General features: G+C 38.3%; 1 protein-coding gene across 3 annotated transcripts in view; it reads right to left on the bottom strand.

The window, feature by feature from the left end:
* Positions 1–23,186, bottom strand: part of LOC139133332 (protein FAM91A1-like) — a 35,489-nt gene that overhangs the window by 7,846 nt on the left and 4,457 nt on the right. Inside the window, exons 5-17 of one of the 3 annotated variants that reach the window (XM_070699875.1) lie at positions 22,355–22,384; positions 13,506–13,622; positions 11,848–11,937; positions 11,532–11,594; positions 8,454–8,560; positions 5,893–6,041; positions 5,328–5,440; positions 3,872–3,972; positions 3,330–3,416; positions 2,846–2,931; positions 2,195–2,323; positions 1,390–1,477; positions 96–206 (exon numbers count right to left, since the gene is read on the bottom strand). In XM_070699875.1, the coding sequence (XP_070555976.1) occupies positions 96–206; positions 1,390–1,477; positions 2,195–2,323; positions 2,846–2,931; positions 3,330–3,416; positions 3,872–3,972; positions 5,328–5,440; positions 5,893–6,041; positions 8,454–8,560; positions 11,532–11,594; positions 11,848–11,935 (1,122 nt within the window). In that variant the 5' untranslated portion in view covers positions 11,936–11,937; positions 13,506–13,622; positions 22,355–22,384. Of the gene's footprint in view, positions 1–95; positions 207–1,389; positions 1,478–2,194; positions 2,324–2,845; positions 2,932–3,329; positions 3,417–3,871; positions 3,973–5,327; positions 5,441–5,892; positions 6,042–8,453; positions 8,561–11,531; positions 11,595–11,847; positions 11,938–13,486; positions 13,623–22,354; positions 22,385–23,186 lie in introns of all 3 variants that reach the window. The other 2 variants (XM_070699876.1, XM_070699877.1) reach the window with 2 other exon arrangements.

The raw sequence follows: 23,186 nt of genomic DNA, 5'->3' as shown, positions 1-23,186 counted from the left end.
CTTGTCTGTCTCTCTACATGTTACCCCTGTCTGTTTATAACTCTTCTGAATATCACATTGGTATTAAAGCAATACTTCAATTTTTGTCTACTCACTTGGAAGATCTCCGGTAACCTTCTGAGCCTGGTACCTTTCACTAATAGAAGCGTGGAAGGACCAGAACCGACAAGACTGTAAATGTATAACTTGAACCAAACAGAGTTCACCTGCAAAGAGGTACAGAAAAGTCATCCAAGGAATGAAAAAATACCAAACTTAGAGAATACAGAATAATGGAGATATTGTTCCAAGTTTATAACACACCATTGTGAAAAGTATAACATGATTACTACATATACTATGGAATATATGGTGGTTTCAATCGGGTTAGAACTCACAACGTACGTTACCCAGTCAACTAGCGGAGAAGCCACAGACAAAACCGCTTGGCCAAATCCCCAATCTCAAAAAGATTGGTTCAATAAATTATCGCAGCTCACCATTTGGATAGCTGAGATGTTTCAAAGTTTACTTGAAATTGCTCAAAGGCAACTTGTAATTCAAGTAACTGTAACAATTATCAGTATGTTTACTTCCAGCTTTGCTGAAACTAGCAGCTGCCATGAATACACCCTTCACAGCAGTGCTCACACGGACCATATATCATCTGTGGTTTACATGTTAGGATACATTAGAAGTGCGCTAGATCTGACTCCTTTTTGATGTGTTAGTGTGAGCACAGTGGTGTGAGTGTACCAATGCGCATGTGAGGAGCTTTGAAGAAGTGTTTATTATGATGGCTGTCAGTCTGAAACAAACTTTAAGTAACTGGCATTGCAGCAATTTTCAGCGAATCAACTTTCAGCAATTTGAAGGCAGCTTCCAACATCTCAGCTCTCCAAAAGGCAACATAGATGAGTTTTCAGGAAAATGCTATGGGTAAGCTACCATAGAGGGGGGTCGTTTCACAGCAATGAGTGGGTGACGATACAAGACAATGACACCTGCGGCTGAACAGTTACTGGGAACGCATGTTTATTGATGGCTACTCTCACATAAAATACATGCATGTGCTGGGCACTGGAAGTGCACTCTGCCAAAAATACATGGAATACATGTTTATATAGGCTCGGTTGGAATGCCTGCTAGACAAAACAATTTTGGTGGGCTGCGTTGTGATTGGCTAGAATCGTTGTGTGTATGAATACATAGGCTGGAAATGGCCTGATTGATCAAAGTTGTGCTAGTTTGCCATAGGAATATGTGTAATACAAGAAGAAACACAACTGATTTGAACTTGAAATGACTTGATAACGATATAAACAACAAGAACACATTATAATATCTTGGTATAAAATATAAATCAATAGTGTAATTCACGACCAATACTGAGCTGATAATCATACATACCTCAGGAATTGCTGGTCCTATATGCTGTGGTGTACAGCTGCTGACTGGTCGGATTTCGTTGCTCAGTGGTGCCATGGAAACAAGTAATCTGTAAACAGAAACGCAAACCAAACATTTGAAGACAAGTCCACCCTGGAAATGGTCAATTAAAATATGAAAAGAATGAATATATGTTTGAAATATCAATCCAGTTCAGAGCATTAGTGTGTAATGTATATAGTGCATGATTTTAAACTGATTACTGATTAAGCTATAAAGCACACCCAGCGATGGTATACCACGAGATTTTGACCAGTTCATGACATATATGCAAGGGCGAGTGCATATATGAAGTGAACTGGTCAAAATTGAGTAGCATATCATACCAGTATATTGATGGCCCAAATACAGCCATCTGATTGGTCGAGACATGAAAAGAACCATGGTATATTGGCAATATACCACGGCTGGCATACGCCTGAGCTCTCAAGCTCGAGCAAAAATCCATTTTTTACGTTCCACGCCAGAATTTCAATACACTGTTATGATATGATAGCAATAAATCACACCTAGCAACAGTATACCACTCGATTTTGACCAGTTCATTTTATATATGCACTCACTATTGCTCGTGCATATATGTCGTGAACTGGTCAAAATCTTGTGATATACCATTGCTGGGTGTGCTTTATTGCTTAAATAATCACTGGTTGATTTGCATATGCAGACAATGTTCATTACCGCACATTGCATAAATGAATAAATCTGTTTATGAAATCAGGCACTGCTTTGGCTAGTGGTGTAGTGAATCATTGCCACTACTCACTCATAGTTTTTGTTCAGAACTCTGCTGCATGTGGCTGGGTCCAAACCTAACAGGCTTTCACACCTCAGAAGGTCTATACTCATGCCGGCGTTCTGGAAGTCGGGATCCAGAGTGATGTCTTTGTTGTGTCTGGAAATGACAGCATAAAAGATGAAAACTTGAATTATGAGAAATGAACTACTGATTTTTACCGGCCAAGAATGGCTGCTTGTGGTATATGTTTTGTCTGCCCAGACACACAGTATACACACAGGGACAAATATATGTGTATGCAATTATGCAATTATCTCACAGGTTCATTAGTTATGTTTGTCTGCAAAAAAATTATATGACTATCATAATTATGAACTATGGATATTATTAATAAATCATTCTTGTATTCAATCACGGTTGAGACCCCTATCTGCTCTTGAAAAATCACTGAACACGTATGCATCACATTTACACAGTCATCTACCGCCTCTCAAATATAATAATGATATGACATAGATAATAAGTTGATATTCAAGTTCACTATAAAAAATTGACTATCCATTCACTAAAATTCGGTCTGGTAATAAGTGAACTGTAAACACCCCCCCCCCCCCCCCCATCCCAACCCCCAACCAAGCTTGAAATGGTTTGGCCGGGATATTGCAAAAGCCAAATTACCTTAGAAAGACAATAGTATTTCTTAGAGTTACTGCATGATCAAAATATCTCTGAGCTTCTCCTTCAGCGACGTTCTCTTGGGGAACCTTGTGAGAAAAAAAATTAAAGAGTGGTTTGGTCTGTGTAAGCATGTGGGGAAAAATCACAAGACATGAGACAAAACTACCAGTACCGGTACAGTGTGTGTGTTATATACCAAACTCTTTCAAAATTATACAAAAAGTGATGCATAGTCTTACATCTTGAATCTGACTAAAACTTATCCGCTCAGTTTTCAGTTAATCTGCTTTCATGAAAAGGGTGCCTTTTCTTTTGGTGTCTGTTTGACGGATCGATGCTAAATCACAGCCATCAATCAATAAATCAATACAGAGATCTGTTACATGGCATAATGATACTGAAACAATTTTAGAAAACAAACTCAAGACAGTAAGCAGACAAGTAATATAGTAAATAGGAGTTCGCTGATTCACAAACCCCTCACCTTTTCAAGTTCTGTCAGAAAACTGTCCAGCGATTCATCTGAAAGTTTACCAACTTCAAACATGGTCACAGCGTGGCTTTTCAAACCCTGCAAAAGCACCATAGGCAGTGTATTACAGGAACAGATACTAGGTTGTGCTCAAATTTACAGAAATTCAAGCGATGTTGCCATCACTTTCTATGAATAGTACAGTATACATGTATTGCAATGCTCTTGCGCTTATTCCGGTGGAATAGGAGACCTTTTCTCTGTATGATAGGAAAGTGGTGTACACAAAACGGTCACATTTGAAAATCTCCTATCCAACATACATGTAATGTTACATCAGCTACAAAAATCATATCCTGGTCAGATATCCAAACTGGATATATCTATACTCTACTTTTAAACATTTTAGGACTATTTAAAAAGTGCAGTCAGGTTAAAATATTGATATATTACTGTATTTCATTTAGAATTCTTCTCTCCATTTGACAACAGAACAAACAGACACACACTAGTTCTGAAAAAACCTTTCGAAGGTACTTCAGTGGATGACTTACTGGAGATAGATTTCCCATCATGAGAAAAGCTGTGAGAGTTGAATCAAACAGAAAAGCTATTCTTTTACTGTGTCCACTACTACTGCCGATTACTCCAGATTCTGAAAAAGCAGGAAAAATTCAAGAAAATACAGTCAAAATGTATAAAAGATGAAACCTTACAAACTTTCGTAAATGAACATTTTATTAAACGTCTGCACAACTGATTTAAAAATTAGCTGAGATGGCTCTTGTGGTGTTAGATAGGATGTTTCAAGCAAGCATTAAATTTTCTGCTTTATCAAAATATATATGCAAGTACAACCTAAAGGAAGTTCTTTTGAATAATTCTTTGATTTCAAACACAAGGACCATCATCTGGTGCATTAGAAGAGATATTAGTACATTTTAACTCTGTGAGTATAGGCTGTATGATCAGATTCATTAAAGGGGAAATTTACCCTGAAAATTAATTTGGGAATATTAAACTGATATGGTCATTGAAAGGCTTTCGAGTCGATTTTATTCACTTTCACTCACTGGCTAACAAACAGCGGTGTACTAAAATACCGGAAGTGACGTCGTAAACTTGGTCAATGAAGCAGTCGGCGTGTGCAACTGTAAGATTTTCCACTTACAGTGTATAGAATGGCTACAGAATGTAGGGGCCAAGCACTCGGTGTCGATGTTTAAGTCGAGCAGAAATAAAGTTTTCTGCGAATACCACTTTGAGAAGGGCTGCTTTTAGCGAAAGTTGCAAGTCCAACTACTGAACTACAAGCCTAAAAGAAAACTGCCTGGGGCATATCCAGCCCCAAGTGCTTTGCTTGTAGTTGTACATATGGGACTGTGCGTACGCTCAGGCACTAGAAACGGAACGCTGTAGACAGGACCGCTGGTTCTAGACTAATCATGGCTACATCAGGGTGTTCTGTAACACATTAAAATGCTTGCACTTTTAGAATGAATGTCGATCTCTTTAGAGCATTGGCATTACTTCGGTGTCGGCATGATTTCACAGCGATTGGATTGACAATGACGTGACAGGCATGATTGATTGCCCAGAGTAATTTGAACTTCGTCATCGGAGCTAGAATAGTCACTTTCTGAACTCGAGTCGCTGTAACTTTCTGACGATGTCAGTCTTGGATCATTGGTTGCTCGTTCAGGCTTGCAGTTATACCGATTATCTTCACCATTATGATTTTCAGTCGAGCACTGTGGTTTGCGTACCGCGTACGCGTACTCTACTTGGCGTAGAAGAGCTTGGTTATAAGTGACCTCGCTTTGAACCCGCTGTGACTAGCAAGTTTGATACGTCACTTCCGGTTTCCGTGCGTTCAGCTTGTGGCCACTGCGCTAATACGTGCAGGTGAAAGTGAATGAAACCAATGCTATTTTGTTTATTTTTCACTAAATAATGACCTGATTACCTAAGAAAGTCTGGGTAAATTTCCCCTTTAATAAGACACTGTACCTGCATCCTCTACACTGGCCGTCTCTGGAGTATCTTCAGATGGATCAGAAGCAGATGTCCTCTCATTGATTGTCGTCGTCCAATCTATCAATAACTGCTCCTCTTGATTTGGTCTGTAAGGTACAAGTACATGCACGCAATTCACAAAACTGGACTGTTTTGCTAGTGTTACGGCACTCAAATCAAAATGCTAGTGTAACAATGTTAATTCTTGCTATGGTTCATGAAAATTACAATACACATATCTTTGAAAGCAACATAGTGAGAACTGTATCTATTCCAACTGTCACCATTGTTTATCTGTCTCCATGTATCAGTCTGTCTCACATTGTCTGTCCATATCTCTCCCTCTCCTCTATCTTCCTTCCACAATCTCTCCGTCTCTCTCTCTCTCTCTCTCTCTCTCTCTCTCTCTCTCTCTCTCTCTCTCTCTCTCTGTCGGTCGGTCAGTGGGTCTGTCGGTCTGTCTGTCTGTCTTTGTCTCTGTCTGTCTGTCTGTCTGTCTCTCTCTCTCTCTCTCTCTCTCTCTCTCTCTCTCTCTCTCTCTCTCTCCTCCTAAACTTACCTCTTTGGCGCAATCTGTTTATCTCTCCAGCTGGGATGCACATTACTGGAGTCTGTGTCTACACCTTTCTTCCTGGCAAAGCCAAGTCTACAGTACACTGACACTGCATTCTTAACAAGTTGTAAATCAATCTGCAGAACATTGGCCAGCTGTATCAAAGACAGAAAATTTTATGTGTTCAAATTAATTTATGGAGTCTTTCAGAGTTCGCGTTTATGCAAAAATCGTGCGTATTTACGCATTGAAATTGACTCTCTACGCATTTTTTTCATCGTTATGCGTTTTCTATACGCAAAGGATAACACCGAAAGCACTCCCCACGACTGAGCTTAGGCGACAACCAGACGAAATTTGTTGCAACACATTTCTGTCATTCACTCATTTTTTGTGGAAAGTTTCGGATTCTCTGGGCGTTGTCTGAAAAATCGGCATCGCTGTCCACACGTTATCACGTTAGGCACGTTATCATGTCAGCTGTGCCTATGAATTACGTTGCTAATTTTCAGGCGAGCGATAGTTTCTGAAAGTGAGTGATTGACAGAAATGTTGCGAAAAATTATATAAATGCCAACCGTGCGCGATCATCGCGTCTCGCTGTTTCCAAATTTTGATCAAGCACACATGCAGCATGGCATCGAAGCAGACAAATTTGTTTTAATTTCTTTCAACTTTGCTCTACGAGTCCGTGAAAAAATGATTCATTGGTAGAGCTCGTCGGAATCCCGATAAATTTTGAACACTGCAGAAGTGTCTGGGTGGTAACTGGTCGTTCAGGCACCAAGTCGTTCAGGCCCAAGTCGTTTCGGCCTAGCCGGCCTCTCAATTTCCGGCCACAAGTCACTTCGGCACCGCAACCCAAGACATTTCGCTATCGGATTTTTTTTTCAAACTATTTAGTAATTGACTGATCCGTCATATTCGTAAGCGTGACCTTTGCGTTCTGACCAGTACTTTATGTGCATTTTGTGTGAATTTTGCCGTGCTGTTTCGTCACCGCTTTCAAACTTTTGCCATGTCGGCGGCTATTGATATCGATAAACTTGTGTCACAGATTTGAAAATGATATGAAGTTTTTTCTCTTCCCATGTTCTCACAAAGATTAAGCATGTACGTGAATGTTAGTTGACACTATACTTTTTAGTACTTTGATTTGTAACATCACGCTCCAGCACTAGTTCCCACAGGTAGCGGTGTCGAAATGTCTTGGGTTGCGGTGCTGAAACGATTCGGACTTGGGGCCTGAAATTGGAAGGCCGAAACGTCTTGGGCCGAAGCGACTAGCGACTTGGTGCCGAAACGTCCAGAAACCGTCTGGATAAGCTGCCATAACTCTAACTTTTGGGTTGTGACGGTTGCATGTATACCCTTCGCTGTTAGTTTCAACATTGTTCAAGTTGTTTGTTAAACTGTTTTCATTAAAATAATCTTACATCGTACAATCCGAATATGTAGTGTAGGTTTATTCAACGGCACATTGTATTTTGCTGTGAGTTTTTTCATCAATCTAGTGCGGAAGTGAAATTACGCACTCAAATCCAGCCATTACGCAATTTTAGCAGACTAATGCGTATGCTGTACGCGAGGAGAAAAAAGTCACCGCGAACACTGGTCTTTGTCGCTGTTGATATACTCTTGTACCATGACACTAACCGTATGATATGATATGGGTGAATGTGTCAAATGCTCAACTAAATCATAGTAACTGGCCTGGAAAGGTAATATCATTGGGTATTGTGACTGTGTATATGCATATAATGCTGACATTGATTACAGTGTACACAGAAGAGATTTGATTGTCAATGTCAAGTAGCTCTTCCATGTGAAATCTTTTTTGTCATTTTTTTTCTTCACTACCCTTCATCTGTTCAATGTTAGAACTGTAATAAGTTCATGTTTGCATGATTAAACTTGAAAACTTGACAAATTTGTCGCTGTAATCTGAACAATTTTTTCTGAGTCCCATGACTTGTAAAATCCAAACCATATTTCTGCAGTATTGTACGAGAATGTTAACAGATCAGATTTTTATGTCATACTCCATTTCAGAGAAGACATATATTCTTTATCTTGGTACCTACAAGAGTTCATGAAAATGTTCTGCCACAACCTTATACCGAGAGAATAATAATTGCTTAATGTTATATAAGGTTTCCCTATATGCATGTAAGTACCGGTACATGAATTGCAATCTATTGTTTTCTGTATTCTGTTCAAAAATTGTAATGATCAAAGCTTAATTGTACATGTCTCGGAGGCCAAATCATGAATACTACCTTAACCCTTTGAGGGTTGTAATTTTCTCCAACCAAAATTTTAGTGCAAAATTCTACCAATTTTTATAAATTTTTCTGAAATTTTTTGATAATTTTAGACCAAATGGACATCTCATTTCTAATCATTGGCTACAGTTTTTTCTCAAAAAAATCTGAGAAAAAATTGAGTGGGATTTATTTTATAAAGGGGACAAAAATAGACTTTGGCGCTCAAAGGGTTAATACAGTTCACAGGGGAAAAGGCAGAAGACATTGCCTGCAAATTGCAATGATCATGGTATTTCTTACCTCAGCTATATTGGTGTGCTCATCTATGGATACAAATATTTTATACAGTAAAGTTTCAAAATAATCTCCGGTAACTCTGTTCATGACGAAGCCTTCCAAAGGTGGAACTGGAATAGAACATTAACAATGCTTCATACTATACATTTCAATATATTTGGGTTTGTAGACAGTCACAGTTTAATTGCAATGGTTTGACAAAAAAAGGCGACATTATTCATCATCACATACCGGTATATCAATACTTATGTACCAGTATATGAATGCAGCAATAGAGATTACCCACAATTCAACATGATTTGTACTCTCTAACATTGCTTTTTTAAGTCAGCAAATCTTCTCTCTTTACAGAAATCCCCCAGGAGTTTCAGCAGTTTTGAGAATGAAGATACGTTACCATTGCACCACATATTTCTCGTTGGATATACGGGTATGTGTAAGTACATACACTAGAATTAATGTGTACACAACTGATGCAGATGTAAAAATGTTCACGCTGTAAGCCCCTGGTTAAGTTTAGACTGTGTACTTGACACAGTTATCACTACTTTCACAGTACTTGATAATGGCTGTTGCCTATTAGCCCTTTGACTGCTGTAATTTTTACAACCAAAATTTTAGAGGTACATTTTCAAAATTTTTATAAATTTTCCTATAATGCTTTTGATAGTTCTAGACCAAATGGACATAACTTTTCAAAGGTTGAAGGTTTGATCAAAATAATGATCTTTGTTATATTTTATAAAGGCAACAAAAATTGACTTTGGCATTAAAAAGGTTAATATGATTTGTTCACTTATCATTACTTCATGAAATCAGAGAAATCTTGACTACGCACAGAAAATTCAGAGGAAAGTCGAGGTATGCATTAAAGGGTAGCTCAAACCCCAACTGGGACCGCCAACTGGGACTCCTGGTTGGCTCTAAATGCACTCTGGGACCGGTCCCAGTTGGCCTCCAGGACCAGTCCAAGTTCAACTCTAGGACTGGCCTTGGAGGTGAACTAAGATGTAACTGAAACCATAAAATGGGAAAGAGGTTTCTCACCCAACTATGTTTTTTTTTGTAGCAATAGCATGCATTTGTTTTGTTCCTCTTCTGTTGCTGTTAGTGAAAAGTGTATGTTGTTTGTGTGGGAAAGCTAAAATATCCCAGTTCCACTCTAGCACAATGAGGTCTCAATTCTGGGACTCATAGTTCCACAGAGATTTGACAGACAATACAGACTGAAATAGAAAACACTGAGACAGCTATTAACATATGTATACTACATATCTACTAGCTGTCAATGCTTGTTAATTAATGACTTGTTTATTTGTCTATTCATACCTCATTGATGTTTCCTCTCATAACAGGAAATGATTCTGCCTTTACATGCATTTCTATTGTTGTAGACCAAACACTATCTGTTCAGAAATAAAACTAGGTCCAAATTAAGATATCACTCATACTTCAAATGAACTGCAATTCTATGAACCATGGCTAATTTTAGTATAGCCTTTTGTTTTGTTTTTTCCAAAGAAAATTTGTATGCCTTGATGAGTTGCAGTGTTGCAGCCAGGATGCGCCCCTTTGCAACAATGTCCCAAAAAGGTAAAAAACATTTAACAGATTGCTAATATGAAGTATCAGTAACTGGGTTTTTTTCAAAGTGGTCCCAGTTCACTTATTGGACCTGTCCCTCCAGTGAACTGAGTGGTCCTGGAGGCCAACTGGGACCGGTCCCAAAGTGCATTTTGAGCCAACTGGGAATTCCAGTTAGCGGTCCCAGGGGTTTGAGCTACCCTTACATATCTGGAACGTCTCATGAATTTTCAAATGTAATTTTAGGCTCACATTTTACTCTCTAAGTGCACATTCTGTAGGAACTGGAAAATGATGAATTGTTCGCGGCAGGCAGAGGCAATTCAGAGGAAGTTTCCAGTGGTTTTGCAGATAAACTTTAAAGAACACTTGATTCTGCCAATATGATAGAGGCAAGTTGTTTTATTAAAAGCATGCGACTAAGATTAGTACGAAAGTTTTCAGTTTAACATTTCCACTCCTACTACATGTACCGGTAGAGCCCCAGTTACTCATTTTATGATTGTAAACAGTGTAATACTACTGTAAACCCCATTTATCAATGACCTTTATCAAATTTTCTGCAATACATTTTTCTCAAATATATCTTATTACAATTTTGAAGCTAAAGCATCAGCTGATTCTTTAAAGGACAAGACGTAATCAGAATTCAAATATCCATTAACCCTTTCAGCTCTACAGTCAATTTATGTTTTCTTTATAAAATCTACCCCAGTAAATTTTTTTCAGATTTTTATTGAAATTTTGATAAAAAACTGTAGCCAATGAAATATGATGTACATTTGGTCCAAAATTATTACAAGACTCACATAAAAATTCATAAAAATTGGTAAAATGTTGCACTAAAATTTTGGCGGGAAAAATTACAGCAGTCAAAGGGTTAATGCAAATCAAGAAGATTTGTCAGTAATCTATTGTACTGCACACTCTACCCTTCTTCCTTATGCAGATTTAAAGGGAGGCGGTTGTCGTAACTCTGCTCAAAGGTTGCCACGGAACCCTACACCCAATGTACGCACTGTATCTAGAGTACGTTGGCGATTCATGAAAGTTAAAACATGTTGGTTAACAATGAATATCGTAAAATTTAAATGTTGCAGCTATGTTGACGTGATCGATGCATCTACTGGTAGATACCATGCATAAAATACATTGTTTGTAAACAAGAAAGTCGCAAACACACAGTTCCGACGACCACCGCCTTTTCAGTGAAGCCTGTTTTCTGCAGCATCGTTGGACCTCTACCGTACATTTGGGAAATAGGGGTAGGGGATGGGGGTGGAGGGTATACCAGTATAACGCGGAAGCAATGACAGTCACATCATACGGTATGATGACAGTTGCAACACTGTTGTGTTGCAAAAGTGCAATTGTGCCAAAAAATGTGCTCTGACGACAAGTATCTGGCTGTAAACATTGGAAGATGAGGTATGCATTGTACATGAAAAGCACACAGGGGTAAATGTTGAGAGACAGATGAAAAATTGGCAAACTTACCAATAATACAATCATCATCGCTAATTGGTACATCTAGGTAAATTAATCCTTTGGTATAAAGCTCTGAAAGGACACGAACAAATAGAGTGTCAACTGACATCTTTTCAACAAAGATAATGCTAGAATTAGTATACTGGTATGAGCTACAGAATTATGGTCAATGTAGGCTATTTAACCCTTTCACCACCTTGGTTTGTCCCACAACCATTGTTATCAATGGTGATTGTGGACCTGTTTACAGGGAATTAGGGGTGAACAGGTTATACATCTACATAAATACACGGTAATAAATAGAAATTGACATTGTGCTACTCACTATGTACAATGTTGTAGTCCATTTCACCAGCTAGCTGGGGACCACTGTCAATAATTCTGTCATACCATGCTTCTCTCCCACAGAACATGCCTGCATGTGAAAAACATAAAACCAGAAAATTAGTTTCTGAACCTAGATCATGGGCTCGAAATAATACCTGTCTGCCTGTCCCGGACAAGTGAAATTTGGCCTGGGACAAGTAGTTTTGAAAAGTCCTTGTCCAAGTGGACAGGTAGGTTTTTTCAGCCTGCAACCAGTATTTCAACCTATTGGCTACAGCAAATATTTACAAGTTTAAATTTATGTACTTTTTAAAATTTTGAAAATCATTATTTGGATATTACCTGTCAGAAAAAAGTAAAAGAAAGTTCGATAATATCTAATCACTATTTACAGGAGGCAGCCATGTTGATTTATCTAAGGTCACGTCTCAAATCTCTAATAGATTGGGAGATTCTCAGAGCTATCTCGACACCGAGGGCACTGTTACGCCAGTTTGCATACGACACAGACATGTGTTTGTTGAATTGAATTGAAATTAGTAGAAATTAGTATAGTTTCTTAGAATAAATTATGCCATTTTGGACAGGTACTTTTCTCACTGGGACAGGTACTTTTTATTTTGACTTGTCCAGTGGACAGGTGGTTGAAAAAAGGTATTTCGAGCCCTGAATACCCCAGTCTGCAGACATGTACCTGCAGGATTGGTACACCAGTGTATAGATATTCACTTCATTTCCTGGCAAACTGGCTAAATGTACATGTATTCTTTGTGCTGTGCCTCATTTCTTGCAAGAACTACCGGTATCTTAAGGTAGAATGTGCCTCGGGGACAGATATTTGGACTCTCAAACTTGTCAAAATTTTTCTGATCTACCACTCATGGGGCTCATTTTGAAGCTCTTTGAGTGAAAAATACTTTCTTCATCTCAGTGTTTGAAAATCGAAGATGGCAGCCATTTTGAATAACAAGTTTCAGTAAATCTTTGGTTATTTGTTTCTCTTGTACCAAAATTTGCACGGTGACCCCAAATTTTTATTATTGATTTTGCAAGTAAATGGATGAAAGATTCCTTGAGAAATGATCAAAATTTTAAGTTTTTCACTGTCGTGGTGCATACTACCTTAAAGAAAATACTTAGTATTGTGCTGGGTGACGCAGTTCAAATATATGGATATCACATTTATCAGTAAAATACAATGTGATGCTTGAATTCAAATTGACATCAACTAATGACCACATATTTATACATATTGGTGCTTCTGAGCAAAACTGGTGCTCCCTTGAATATTTTGTGATTTATACAAAGTATATTATTGTCCTGACCATAGACCCTCGAGAAAGAGACTATATCCTGACCAAGATTTCAATGTCCTTTTGTCCCTACCTACAGGTATCACCCAATGTCAATCATCAAGATCCAAAGTAAAGGTCAAGTACATTCACCTTGATTACAACAGTTTGATGCATTAACCCTTTGACCCCTGATCCACTGGTTTGACCAATAAAATCATATGGAAATTCTCATCCCAGCATGGCATAAAGGATGAAAGCTCACCACACAATAAACTTATATTCACCACATCAAGTGCATCGTAGCAATAGCATTGTTATTTGTTGTCTGTGCAACAGAACAGCTAGTATTCAAATACATTACCTTCACATCATCCTCCGTCACGTACCCTGCCTGAGCAATCCACCATTGTTCAATAATCACATCCTCCACTGGCTTGGCTGGTAACAAGTCTTTGATCGGTTTGCGCCGGAAAAATTTCTGCCGAAAAAAGAACCAACAGAGAGGTACTTGGTGTAGCACAAGTTACGGTTGATAAGTGTTAGTCTTAGCGTCATGCCCGTTTCATCAATCCTGAGATGTTATGATGCTCTGTCTATTCTAGTGAACACACTTTGTATTTATGCTTTATCTGGTCAACAAACTAAGGCGCCTGTTTCTGCTACATGTACATGTATGAATGCAAACCAAATTTGTCAGACACATGGCGCTCACTTAAAATCTGCAGATAGGTCAAACACTATTTGATGCTAAGATCAAAAAAAATTACAGTCCAGCTTTTGATGATACACAATCATCAGAGGAACCTGTTTGATAGGGACATCTATCCATCAGCAGCTATTTAATGTTAAAGCAGCAGAAAAGGCTAGCGCAACAAGTGAAATTTAAACCAAACACAGGCCATTTGCTTTCGTCAAGGTATTTAACTACAAATTAAATATACAGGAAGTGAGTGCCTTCAGCCGATATGATGTTACATGCAAGATTTCAATTCAATTTGCAGTTAAGGAATTAGCTAGGGAGTCCTTTAAAAGTTCACGTATGTATGGTTATCCTGTTGAAACTCATCTCCTAACTTGATGAAAACTATTTTCTCCGCAACTCATCAATTTTCCCCATATACTTGAAAGAAAACAACTTCAAAATCATGAGCCATACAGAGAATTCATGTTGTGCATAGTTTATACCTAGTAGCAGAAAAAAATTAACGTCAAATTTGAAATTATACACAAAAATGACACATATAACTATTGTGTTCATATATATTTAAAGCTGGTAAAGTATATGATTATTACAACATCAACAATTTTCTTTGATGTTGAGAATGATTACGTTTACATAATATGTTTGAATAAACTACCATGATTTCAAACAAAAATTTGTGTATTATTCCCAAAGGAAAGTGTACTGAAAATAGCCTTTTCCACTACCTTAACACATTTAGAGCTTATTTACTCTGTTATCTTATTGCAAGTTCATTGTGTAATTAGATTCATTGAAGCTCTGGAGTCCATGGTACAGTGAAAAGAAACTATACAATACCATTCTTGACGGAACTGCAACTTGTGTTTTGTAAAATTCAAAACTTAGGATCAGAAAATCAGAACCGAGACCGTTTGAGAGTTCATTCTTTGTCATAGCATGGGTTATGTAACAGCACCTTAGAGATGGTTATTCTATATTCAATATTTTCAGATTCACTCAAACAACAGAAGTTTTCATGATCTTTATTCCCCATAGAGTTAACAAAGGTAATAGCGGCCAGTTGGAATTTCAAATACTGGTAAATTTAAGATAATTTGTTTCCTTTATAGTAACAAAATTTGCAGAGCGACAAGCAACTTTTATTCTTGACGATCGTAAGAATTGGTGTAAAGTTTCCAAGAGGAAAGTGTGAGAACAACTTTCACTTTTGAGACATGTACAAAATGTAATAATTTTTGGCCTGACTTTACATCCCTCTGCCAAACTATTGATGTATTCATGTTTATCACGTGCATAGATACTGTCGCCATCAGTGACCTTGGGAGATCATTCTTACTCAAGCTCCAATCTGTCTTTTGATACATAAAATATCTCAAACTTTTCACTGTTGTGTACTTCACAAGCCTTAGTGTGCTTTAAAAGCAAGCAGAGGTCTTTATCAAATTTAATTGAGATATTTCTTCAAGGTGAGATCTGACAAACTTCGACCTGTAGTTTTTTAAAGGCATACTGTCACCTGTTCCAATTTTGCCACAGTTACCATGGAAAGAGAAAATCTAAACAATCACAGACTTTAAGGTAGCTTTCCGCCTTTGCGACGACCTATTTTCAAACGTGAATTTTGCCATCAAGATGTGTACTTTTACCCAAGTATTATATATCACCTGAAAGCTATTTCTACGAATATTTTTGTTTTATCAAAAAAATTAGTGTGCGATGAATTTTTTTGAAGATCTTAGTGAAAGTGTAAAGAAAATGGGTGGTCTCACGTAAAAAAGTTTAAGTCTGAGCGGAGAGGGGCTATTGTTTAGGTGTTAACGGGCAATTGATCTTGAGAATACTGGCTACAAAACCGTGTCTCAGATTTTTGAAAAAGGCCTTAGTTTTTTCACATCGTTGAGTCAAAGTTTATCCACCGATTAGTCTTACAATGCCGCCTAATTAAGCAGCAATAACTCGACTTTAAAAATCTTCATAAAGAAACTGAGACACGGTTTTGGAGACAACCTACTTGACAAACGTCTGTGAAAATCTCGTGAACTTCCGTTCACGCGTTCTCGAGTTAAACTCTTTTGAACGTGCTGCAATGTGACAAAATGCCGAACTGAGAAAAAGGCGATTTAGTAAATTGGTTCGGTTTTTTCCTCTTGAATGGCAATAAACAATGTACTCAACCGACAAAACACTAAAACCAGATAGTGAAATCAAAGTGTTCAACTTCAACAGTATATTCACTCATTGAAATCAGTGTCAACGGTCGAAATGAGGCTAAAAAGGGTGAATTTTGGGAGCGTTGTACTCTTTTTAGAGCGCAATCTACACAGTAGCTGATGAGTAAATAAACTTGGGGAGTGCCAGGGAAGGGATTATGCATAATCTGTTGACTGATTAGTTGTAAGGTTTAAATAGAGTATTAACTGTTCGACCTAACTGTCGGAACTGCTACGGCATCTCGATGCCGTCTACACGAGCGCTTGGACTAATTACCTCCATGACAAGCGTACACTACAGTGTAAGTTTATGGCAGCATTCGATTCGACCTCGGAAACGACTCACGGCTGCGGAATGAAAGCGAGCCCGATGAGTGATATAGGGAAAACAATATTGGCTGACAATAAAATATCTGCGTTTGTATGTGGATGTACATTTGCGGTGTCTGTGATCATGGAGATAAAAAAGAACAGCTCCATGCTGTGATTCATTACGGTTAGAGTAACCGAGGATTCTAGTGAGCAGCCATTTTTAGATCTTCACGCACCTTGAAAACCGATTAACAACTACGAGCATTTGTGAGACAATAGTTCGTCCTCACTCTGAACAGCATTTCTGTGGGTGAAGACAGTTTCTGGAGTCATTTATGCTAAAATGAACCAATCGCCTGTCGGCAGCAAAAAAGTCAAAGGAGAGAAGTTGAGAAAACATGAACATAGAGAACAGTACGTCATTTCATCAAGCGCAAGTTGCATGCGATAGACCGCTCGTCAAGTGTCATACGTCACAGATAGATGACTCTCTGCTGTTGTTCGTGTCCAACATGAGTACCATCGATTCCAGGCGAATATGATATCAGACCCGTCTTCATTACATGTAAATCTCAGGATTATGATGGTGTTTTGCACTGTATTCAAGTAGTTAGCCCGTAAGCGTCTCATTCAATGGTTTACCGACCAATGATGACATGTTGATGAAAACTCAGGGCGATTACGTTATTACGTTGTGACGGTCAAATTCATATTGAAATTTGTCTTCGGTCCTGCAGCATTTTGGCTACTGCCATGATAACTGATAACAATGTTGTCGTGTCCATTCCAATAAAATCATTTGATTCACATTCGTCCGGTGTACGATGAACATTTGTTAGTCGACGTTATTTTTTACCTTGTCAAGGTCGGTTTCTCATTAGTGGTAGGGTGGTTGCATTGTACGATTAGGCCAAAGTAAGTAATTCTTTGTTTTGCGTCCACTCAAAATCCTAAAAGGTACGCGGGTAAGAGGCTAAAAAACACACACAGAAAATTTAACACAAAATCTGTTTGCCTGTATTGGACAATTTTTCTCAAACCACATGAATACTCCTGTAACAGTGTGATACACTGTATGATCACTGTATGCATTTTCATGACAAATGGATCAAATTTCTTTCACGTTTGCTTTTCTCTTATTAGTTTTATATGTTTTCTTGTGCATTCAAAGTGTCCACATGTCAATACCATTGCACAGCAACCTGACAGCCTCATCAAATTACTTCAATCTGGACAGTTTAAGGAATGGGTACACTATAACAGTATACAGTAGCGGTCTTTTGTCCTCAAGTTCTTGTATGCTTTTTTCAAGTTTCTTGTAATGTTTATGCTCTGATGGAATGTCATGGTTTTGCTGAAAGGTGTCTGTTTTGAAAAAACACCAGACAGATATGGTAACTTGTAGCCTCTGCATTCAATTTTAGAAAGATAGCATCAGAGAGAAGAAAAAATTGGTGATATAATTGACAAAAGTATTCCCTGTAGCTTCCTCGGGACCATCCGTAAAACCAGCACCTTTCCTATCCATCAAATAAAAGAAAGCATGTCGCAATTGTCAGTCTTCACACACAGACTCATCAGACCCAAATTTAGGTGGAAGCTTCACATCTTTATTCCATGCACTTTCAAAGTACCACATCCCAGATTGATTGAAAAGATGAAGTATCATGGCATAAATGGAAATATTCTACAGTGGGTCAAAGCATGATTGACAAATACAAAACAGCAAGTAGTCATAAATGGAGCATCATTGGAATGGAGAATACGTCACAAGTGGTGTCCCAAAGGGTTCAGTTCTTGGACCAGTACTCTTTCTAATCTACATCAATCATACTGGCGGTGAAATTAGTTCTGAACTCAAAAATTTACTGACAATACCAAGACATATCACCCCTTGCGAAATTGTAGTGATCCTGAATTCTACAAGCTGATTGGACAAGCGACAAAAAATGAGTGAACACTGGCGGACGCATATTGGCTACAAGAACCCCTTCAATAAATACTCAATGAACAATATTTCACTGGGACGTACAACTGAAGAAAATGACTTGGGCGATCTACTTCATTCTACCTTAAAACCTTCAGGCAAATGTGATGTTTGCAAAAAGGCAAACAGAATGTAGATCTCATCAAATGATCATTGTCGATCGAATAAAAAAAAATGTCATTCTTCGTCTTTACAAGCAACTTGTGAGACCACAGCTCGAACATGCAGTACAAGCTTGGTCTTCATGGCTACAAAAGGACATAAAAATCTTAGCACGGCAAATAAAACCTAAACCCCAACACTACAATCATCAAAATAGACTTAAACAGCTTGGTTTAAACAACTTGAACAAAGAAGAATTCGCGGCGACATGATTCAACGCTAGAATTAGTTATCAAAGGCCATGACCACTGTAACCTTTCACTTGAGTTAGCAGCCGACTCGAGAACTTGAGGACACTGTCCCAAACTTCATAAACTAACCGTTCGACTTAACACAAGAAAGTACTTTTTTCAGCAAGAGTTGTGGACACCTGGAATAAATTACCAGCCGATGTCATTAATGCAGAAAGTGTGACCTCCTTCAAGAGCAGCTACGACCGCCTACTACAAGTTTGAACTTTCACAGAGGGATTCTAATATACTTTCCCATACCCAAACTGAACAAAAAAGTACGTAAAGGCCTTTCGTTTACAGGACTGATCACTGGTTTATTTTTTGTTTCAAGTTAAAATGCACGAATTAACCAAATTTTTGGCAAACCTAAAAGACCAATTAACTAGGATATACGCCTCAACACTTTCCGATTTTTCCGTCTGCCATACTCTCTGAGTCGTGGTACCCAAGTCCAATCGGCCGACTGAATCTCTCTCTGTTCAAGTCCCGATTGCTCGCAATGACCATGCCTTCAAGTTGCCGTGCAAAGGTTTCCTGTTTTTTAACTTCGATTATTTCCCTGCTTTCATCCATTTTTATCGTGACGACAAAGCCACAACAGGCAAAGCCACAGCAGACAGCGAGAACTTGAGGCCATGGCGTGAGGCTGAGAGTATCGACAGGTGTAAATGTGTAGAGAGTACTGTTTTACGTCACCGCATGGTCCATTAGTGAAATCTTACTGCCGTAAAGGAGTTTTCGTCGCAAAGTTAAAAGCCACGACTTGTTTTTGCGACAAAATAGCGCCACCAATGGCGAAATTTTGAAAGGAAAGTTTGTGTTTTTTTTCCGAAAAATCTCCAAAAACCTAGGCGCGCGCGGACGCAAAACAAAGAATTTACTTACTTTGGCCTTATTGGGTAATAACGCGGACGAAATGGGACAAGGAAAAACGAGACCGCGGGATTGAAACGACTTCGACATTATCAGTTCACTGCCATTGTGCCAAAACGTCTGAAAACAAAAGCAGCTATTGTTTTGTGGCGTGTGATTTCTGCATCGCTAGGTATTTTGCCTTGGGAAAATTTCCTGTCGCTGTCTTGAAGCCCATGCAATTTGTTTCCACCTTGTATTTTCTAATCCCAAGTAGTTCCAGTGCCGCGATTTCTGATATTTCATTTTTATTCATCAATTGTTCAACTCACTTAGTATTCTCATCGAACGGACAATGTCGGGTTTCTAGACCTTTTGGCGCAAAGTCGTTTCGGCCGCACAATTTCCGACCCCAAGACGTTTAGGCAACGCGACCAAAGACGTTTCGGCACTACCTGGTTGGGGAACTCGTGCCAAATGTTACAAATCAAAACACTGAGAAGTATAGTGTCAGCATTCACATGCTTTAAAGTTTGTGAGAACATGGTGAAAAACCGTGAGAAAAGAGTTTCATATCATTTTCAATAGCAATAGCCGCCGACACTGTCAAAGTTTGAAAAGCGGCGCCTAAACGGCACTGTAAAAGTCATACTGGTCAGAACGCAAAGGTCACGCTAATGAATATGACTGGTCTGTCAGTCACTAATAAGTTTGAAGGGAAAAAATAAATCGTAACGGGGGTGTCGAAATGTCTTGGGGCCAAAAGAAGCCGAAACTTCGGCCGAAAGAGGCCGAATGTTGCTTGAGTGTTGAAGATGTGAAGGGTGTCTGTTGCGGTCGGTATTCAAGTGTTCCCGCTGTCACTAAGGCCGCCAGTGGAACGTACCATTTCTGTATACGGGACAGCCTCTTCAAAGATACATTACGAAACTTATCCACCGCTCCTGGTGCTTTTACAAAAGCACAAAAATGTCCCAGATAAAACATTTAGTGTGTGGGCCATTTGTGTAATCTGAAATTCTATCGTCAACAATGTCATAAGTCTGACCTTGTCCGATTTTGTCGATAAATTGTGATCTTTTGGGAGCGCCCCCCCCCCCCCTATGAGAAAAACGGTAAGACCCACCTTTCGACGCCTAATTGCCAGGTACACACTATGGTCTTGACCCACGCAGTGAACGGTAGGTGCTAATGGGATTTTCACAGCGGATGTTGTCTAAGTGCATGTGAATACTGTGACGCTGCCTGCTTAGCGTAATCCCTTGTCAATCAAGACTTAACGGTAGTCTCAAACGCCAAAATGTACACCTGTGCCTCTCGTACATTTTTATTCCAAAATTTCACCCAAAAACAGGAACTTCACGACGAAGATATTCTACACACAAGGAAGATCAATATTATAGGAATACTTTTCAGGGATAAAAGAAAAATCGTGTATTTGACTCAAAATACCAAAACAAAGGCGGAAAGCTACCTTAAGCTGGTGGCTGCTTTTTAAAAACAGCGCCCTCACATGGGCATTCTGAATACCAAGGAATGCCCCTTTGACCACATATGGGCATATTTAGATTACAGGTGACTGTATACCTTTAATCTTTTGAATGCTCTAATATTTCCCGCAAAAAGTTCAGTGCAACATTTTACCAACTCTTATGAATTTATTTGTATTCTTTTAATAACTTTAGAGCAAATGGACATAACATTTCATTGGCTACACTTTTTTTATCAAAATGTTGACAAAAATCTGAAAAAAAAAATTGACTAGCATGTATTCTATCTAGGCAACAAAGATTGACTTGAAGGGTTAATCATCTGTGTTGACTGACACATCAATGCATGCATGCACCTAAGAGTAAGAATCAGACACTTTTGTAGCTTCAACCACAAAGAAACAACAAACAGTACCGGTAGATGGTAGTTATAATCAACAAATTATTCTGCAGCGGTCTGTAGCTCCTGATTATGTTCACAGATTCAGAATCCAATAAGTACAAGTTTTCAAAATACAAGTTCACTGAGCTGATCGTACTAGTCACATGATTCCAGTACCAGTACTCATATCACATTTGATCATAAACTACTGTGTGACTTTTTCCTGCTTCTGGGTACAAATGTATCACTTCATTGCAAAACGTTCAATAAAATTTAATTATACCTGGTCCATTATTATGATGGTCATATGTACACGACGCATAATACATGTAGCAGTAGAGTATGGCGATGTTTAGCAAATATAAGGTTCGAAAATTTTTATATGTGTTCTTTATCGTTATATCTACACTAACACTCGCAACGTTTAATAAGCAAAGATAAGGTGCAAGTTACAATGTAAAACAAGCAAGCGTGAACAAAACCCACACATGACAACTTATGATTTGCAGCTACTGACATGGTTGCTTTGGCAGCGCCGTGAGAATTGACGAAAAATAATTGAACGAGATACAGAGTTTTAGCAGTTAGCCAAGATAATACATGAAGATGATCGCTCAACTATAGTAGAATGTTCACACACCTACACTGAGGGATCCGTCAACTTGGTAATTTTTTTATTGAGTAGGAAACAAATTTTTTACAAGTACTGGTATGAGGTGATCATGGAAGTAGACAAGGAATGAGTGTATGAGTATGTGCATGAGGACACAGTGTGAGGGGAAAAAAAACAAAGAAATGCAAGTAGGAACATCGCTGAATATACAATCCAAGGAATGAAACTATGGCGACACTCAACTGCGACGGAAAGGCAAAACTTACTTGTATACTACCGGGGCGTTGTATGGTTGGCTGTGATGTCATATAAAGAAACGAAACAAAACAAAACAAGCAAATCATTTTCGAACAAATGGTTGTAACAAATTTTTTCACTCAAATTTTGCTGTGAATGCAGTCGAGAAATTATACAAAAGCAAACTTGGTCATGTACGCATATATGTGTGGAAAGAGTTTTTTTTGTTAATGTGCATTGGTAATCATGATAAATAGTTGTACTGTATTTAATGTATGTTATTGTATTAAACAGACGACAGAAGGCTAAAGTAGGCTTTCAACATGGCCTTGAATGTGTATTAGGATTCTACTTATTCCAGAAGAAAAAAATTTGATTTCACGACTAGTACAAAAGTGAAGAAGCACAAAAAGAAGAGTTGTATTTCTTATCCCTCCTGCTTTGTTTATTTCATGTGAAACATCCCGTAGGACTTACTGGATTATAATGTAGGTGTACGGTAAACAGCTAAAATGTCATCTGTGTACTGCTTGCAAACTGCCTTGCGGCAAATCAAAGCAGCGATAAAATGACTGTGAAATATGTGCAACTCCCACACGATGTACGTGTGGTGGTCTTATGAATGTCTTAGAAGAAAATACCAGTACAACATTTCTAATTTGAAAGGAAAATGACTACAATAAATTATAATCAGCATGGTGACAAATAATATCTAACTTTTATGAAAGAATGGTTTCTACGCATATATCAATCTTATTCAATTGAACTGTTTATTCTTTATTTTCATGTTGAATGTTTTTTTAGATATTTTCATATTTTCCTCGCAAATTGTATCTCAAGTTAATTTTCCTTGTTTTATCT

The sequence above is a fragment of the Ptychodera flava genome, chromosome 5 (assembly GCF_041260155.1).
Source record: "Ptychodera flava strain L36383 chromosome 5, AS_Pfla_20210202, whole genome shotgun sequence".
NCBI classification, from domain to species: Eukaryota; Metazoa; Hemichordata; class Enteropneusta; family Ptychoderidae; genus Ptychodera; species Ptychodera flava.
Note: the sequence above shows the minus strand (reverse complement) of the source record. Positions and strands in the feature narration are given on the sequence as shown.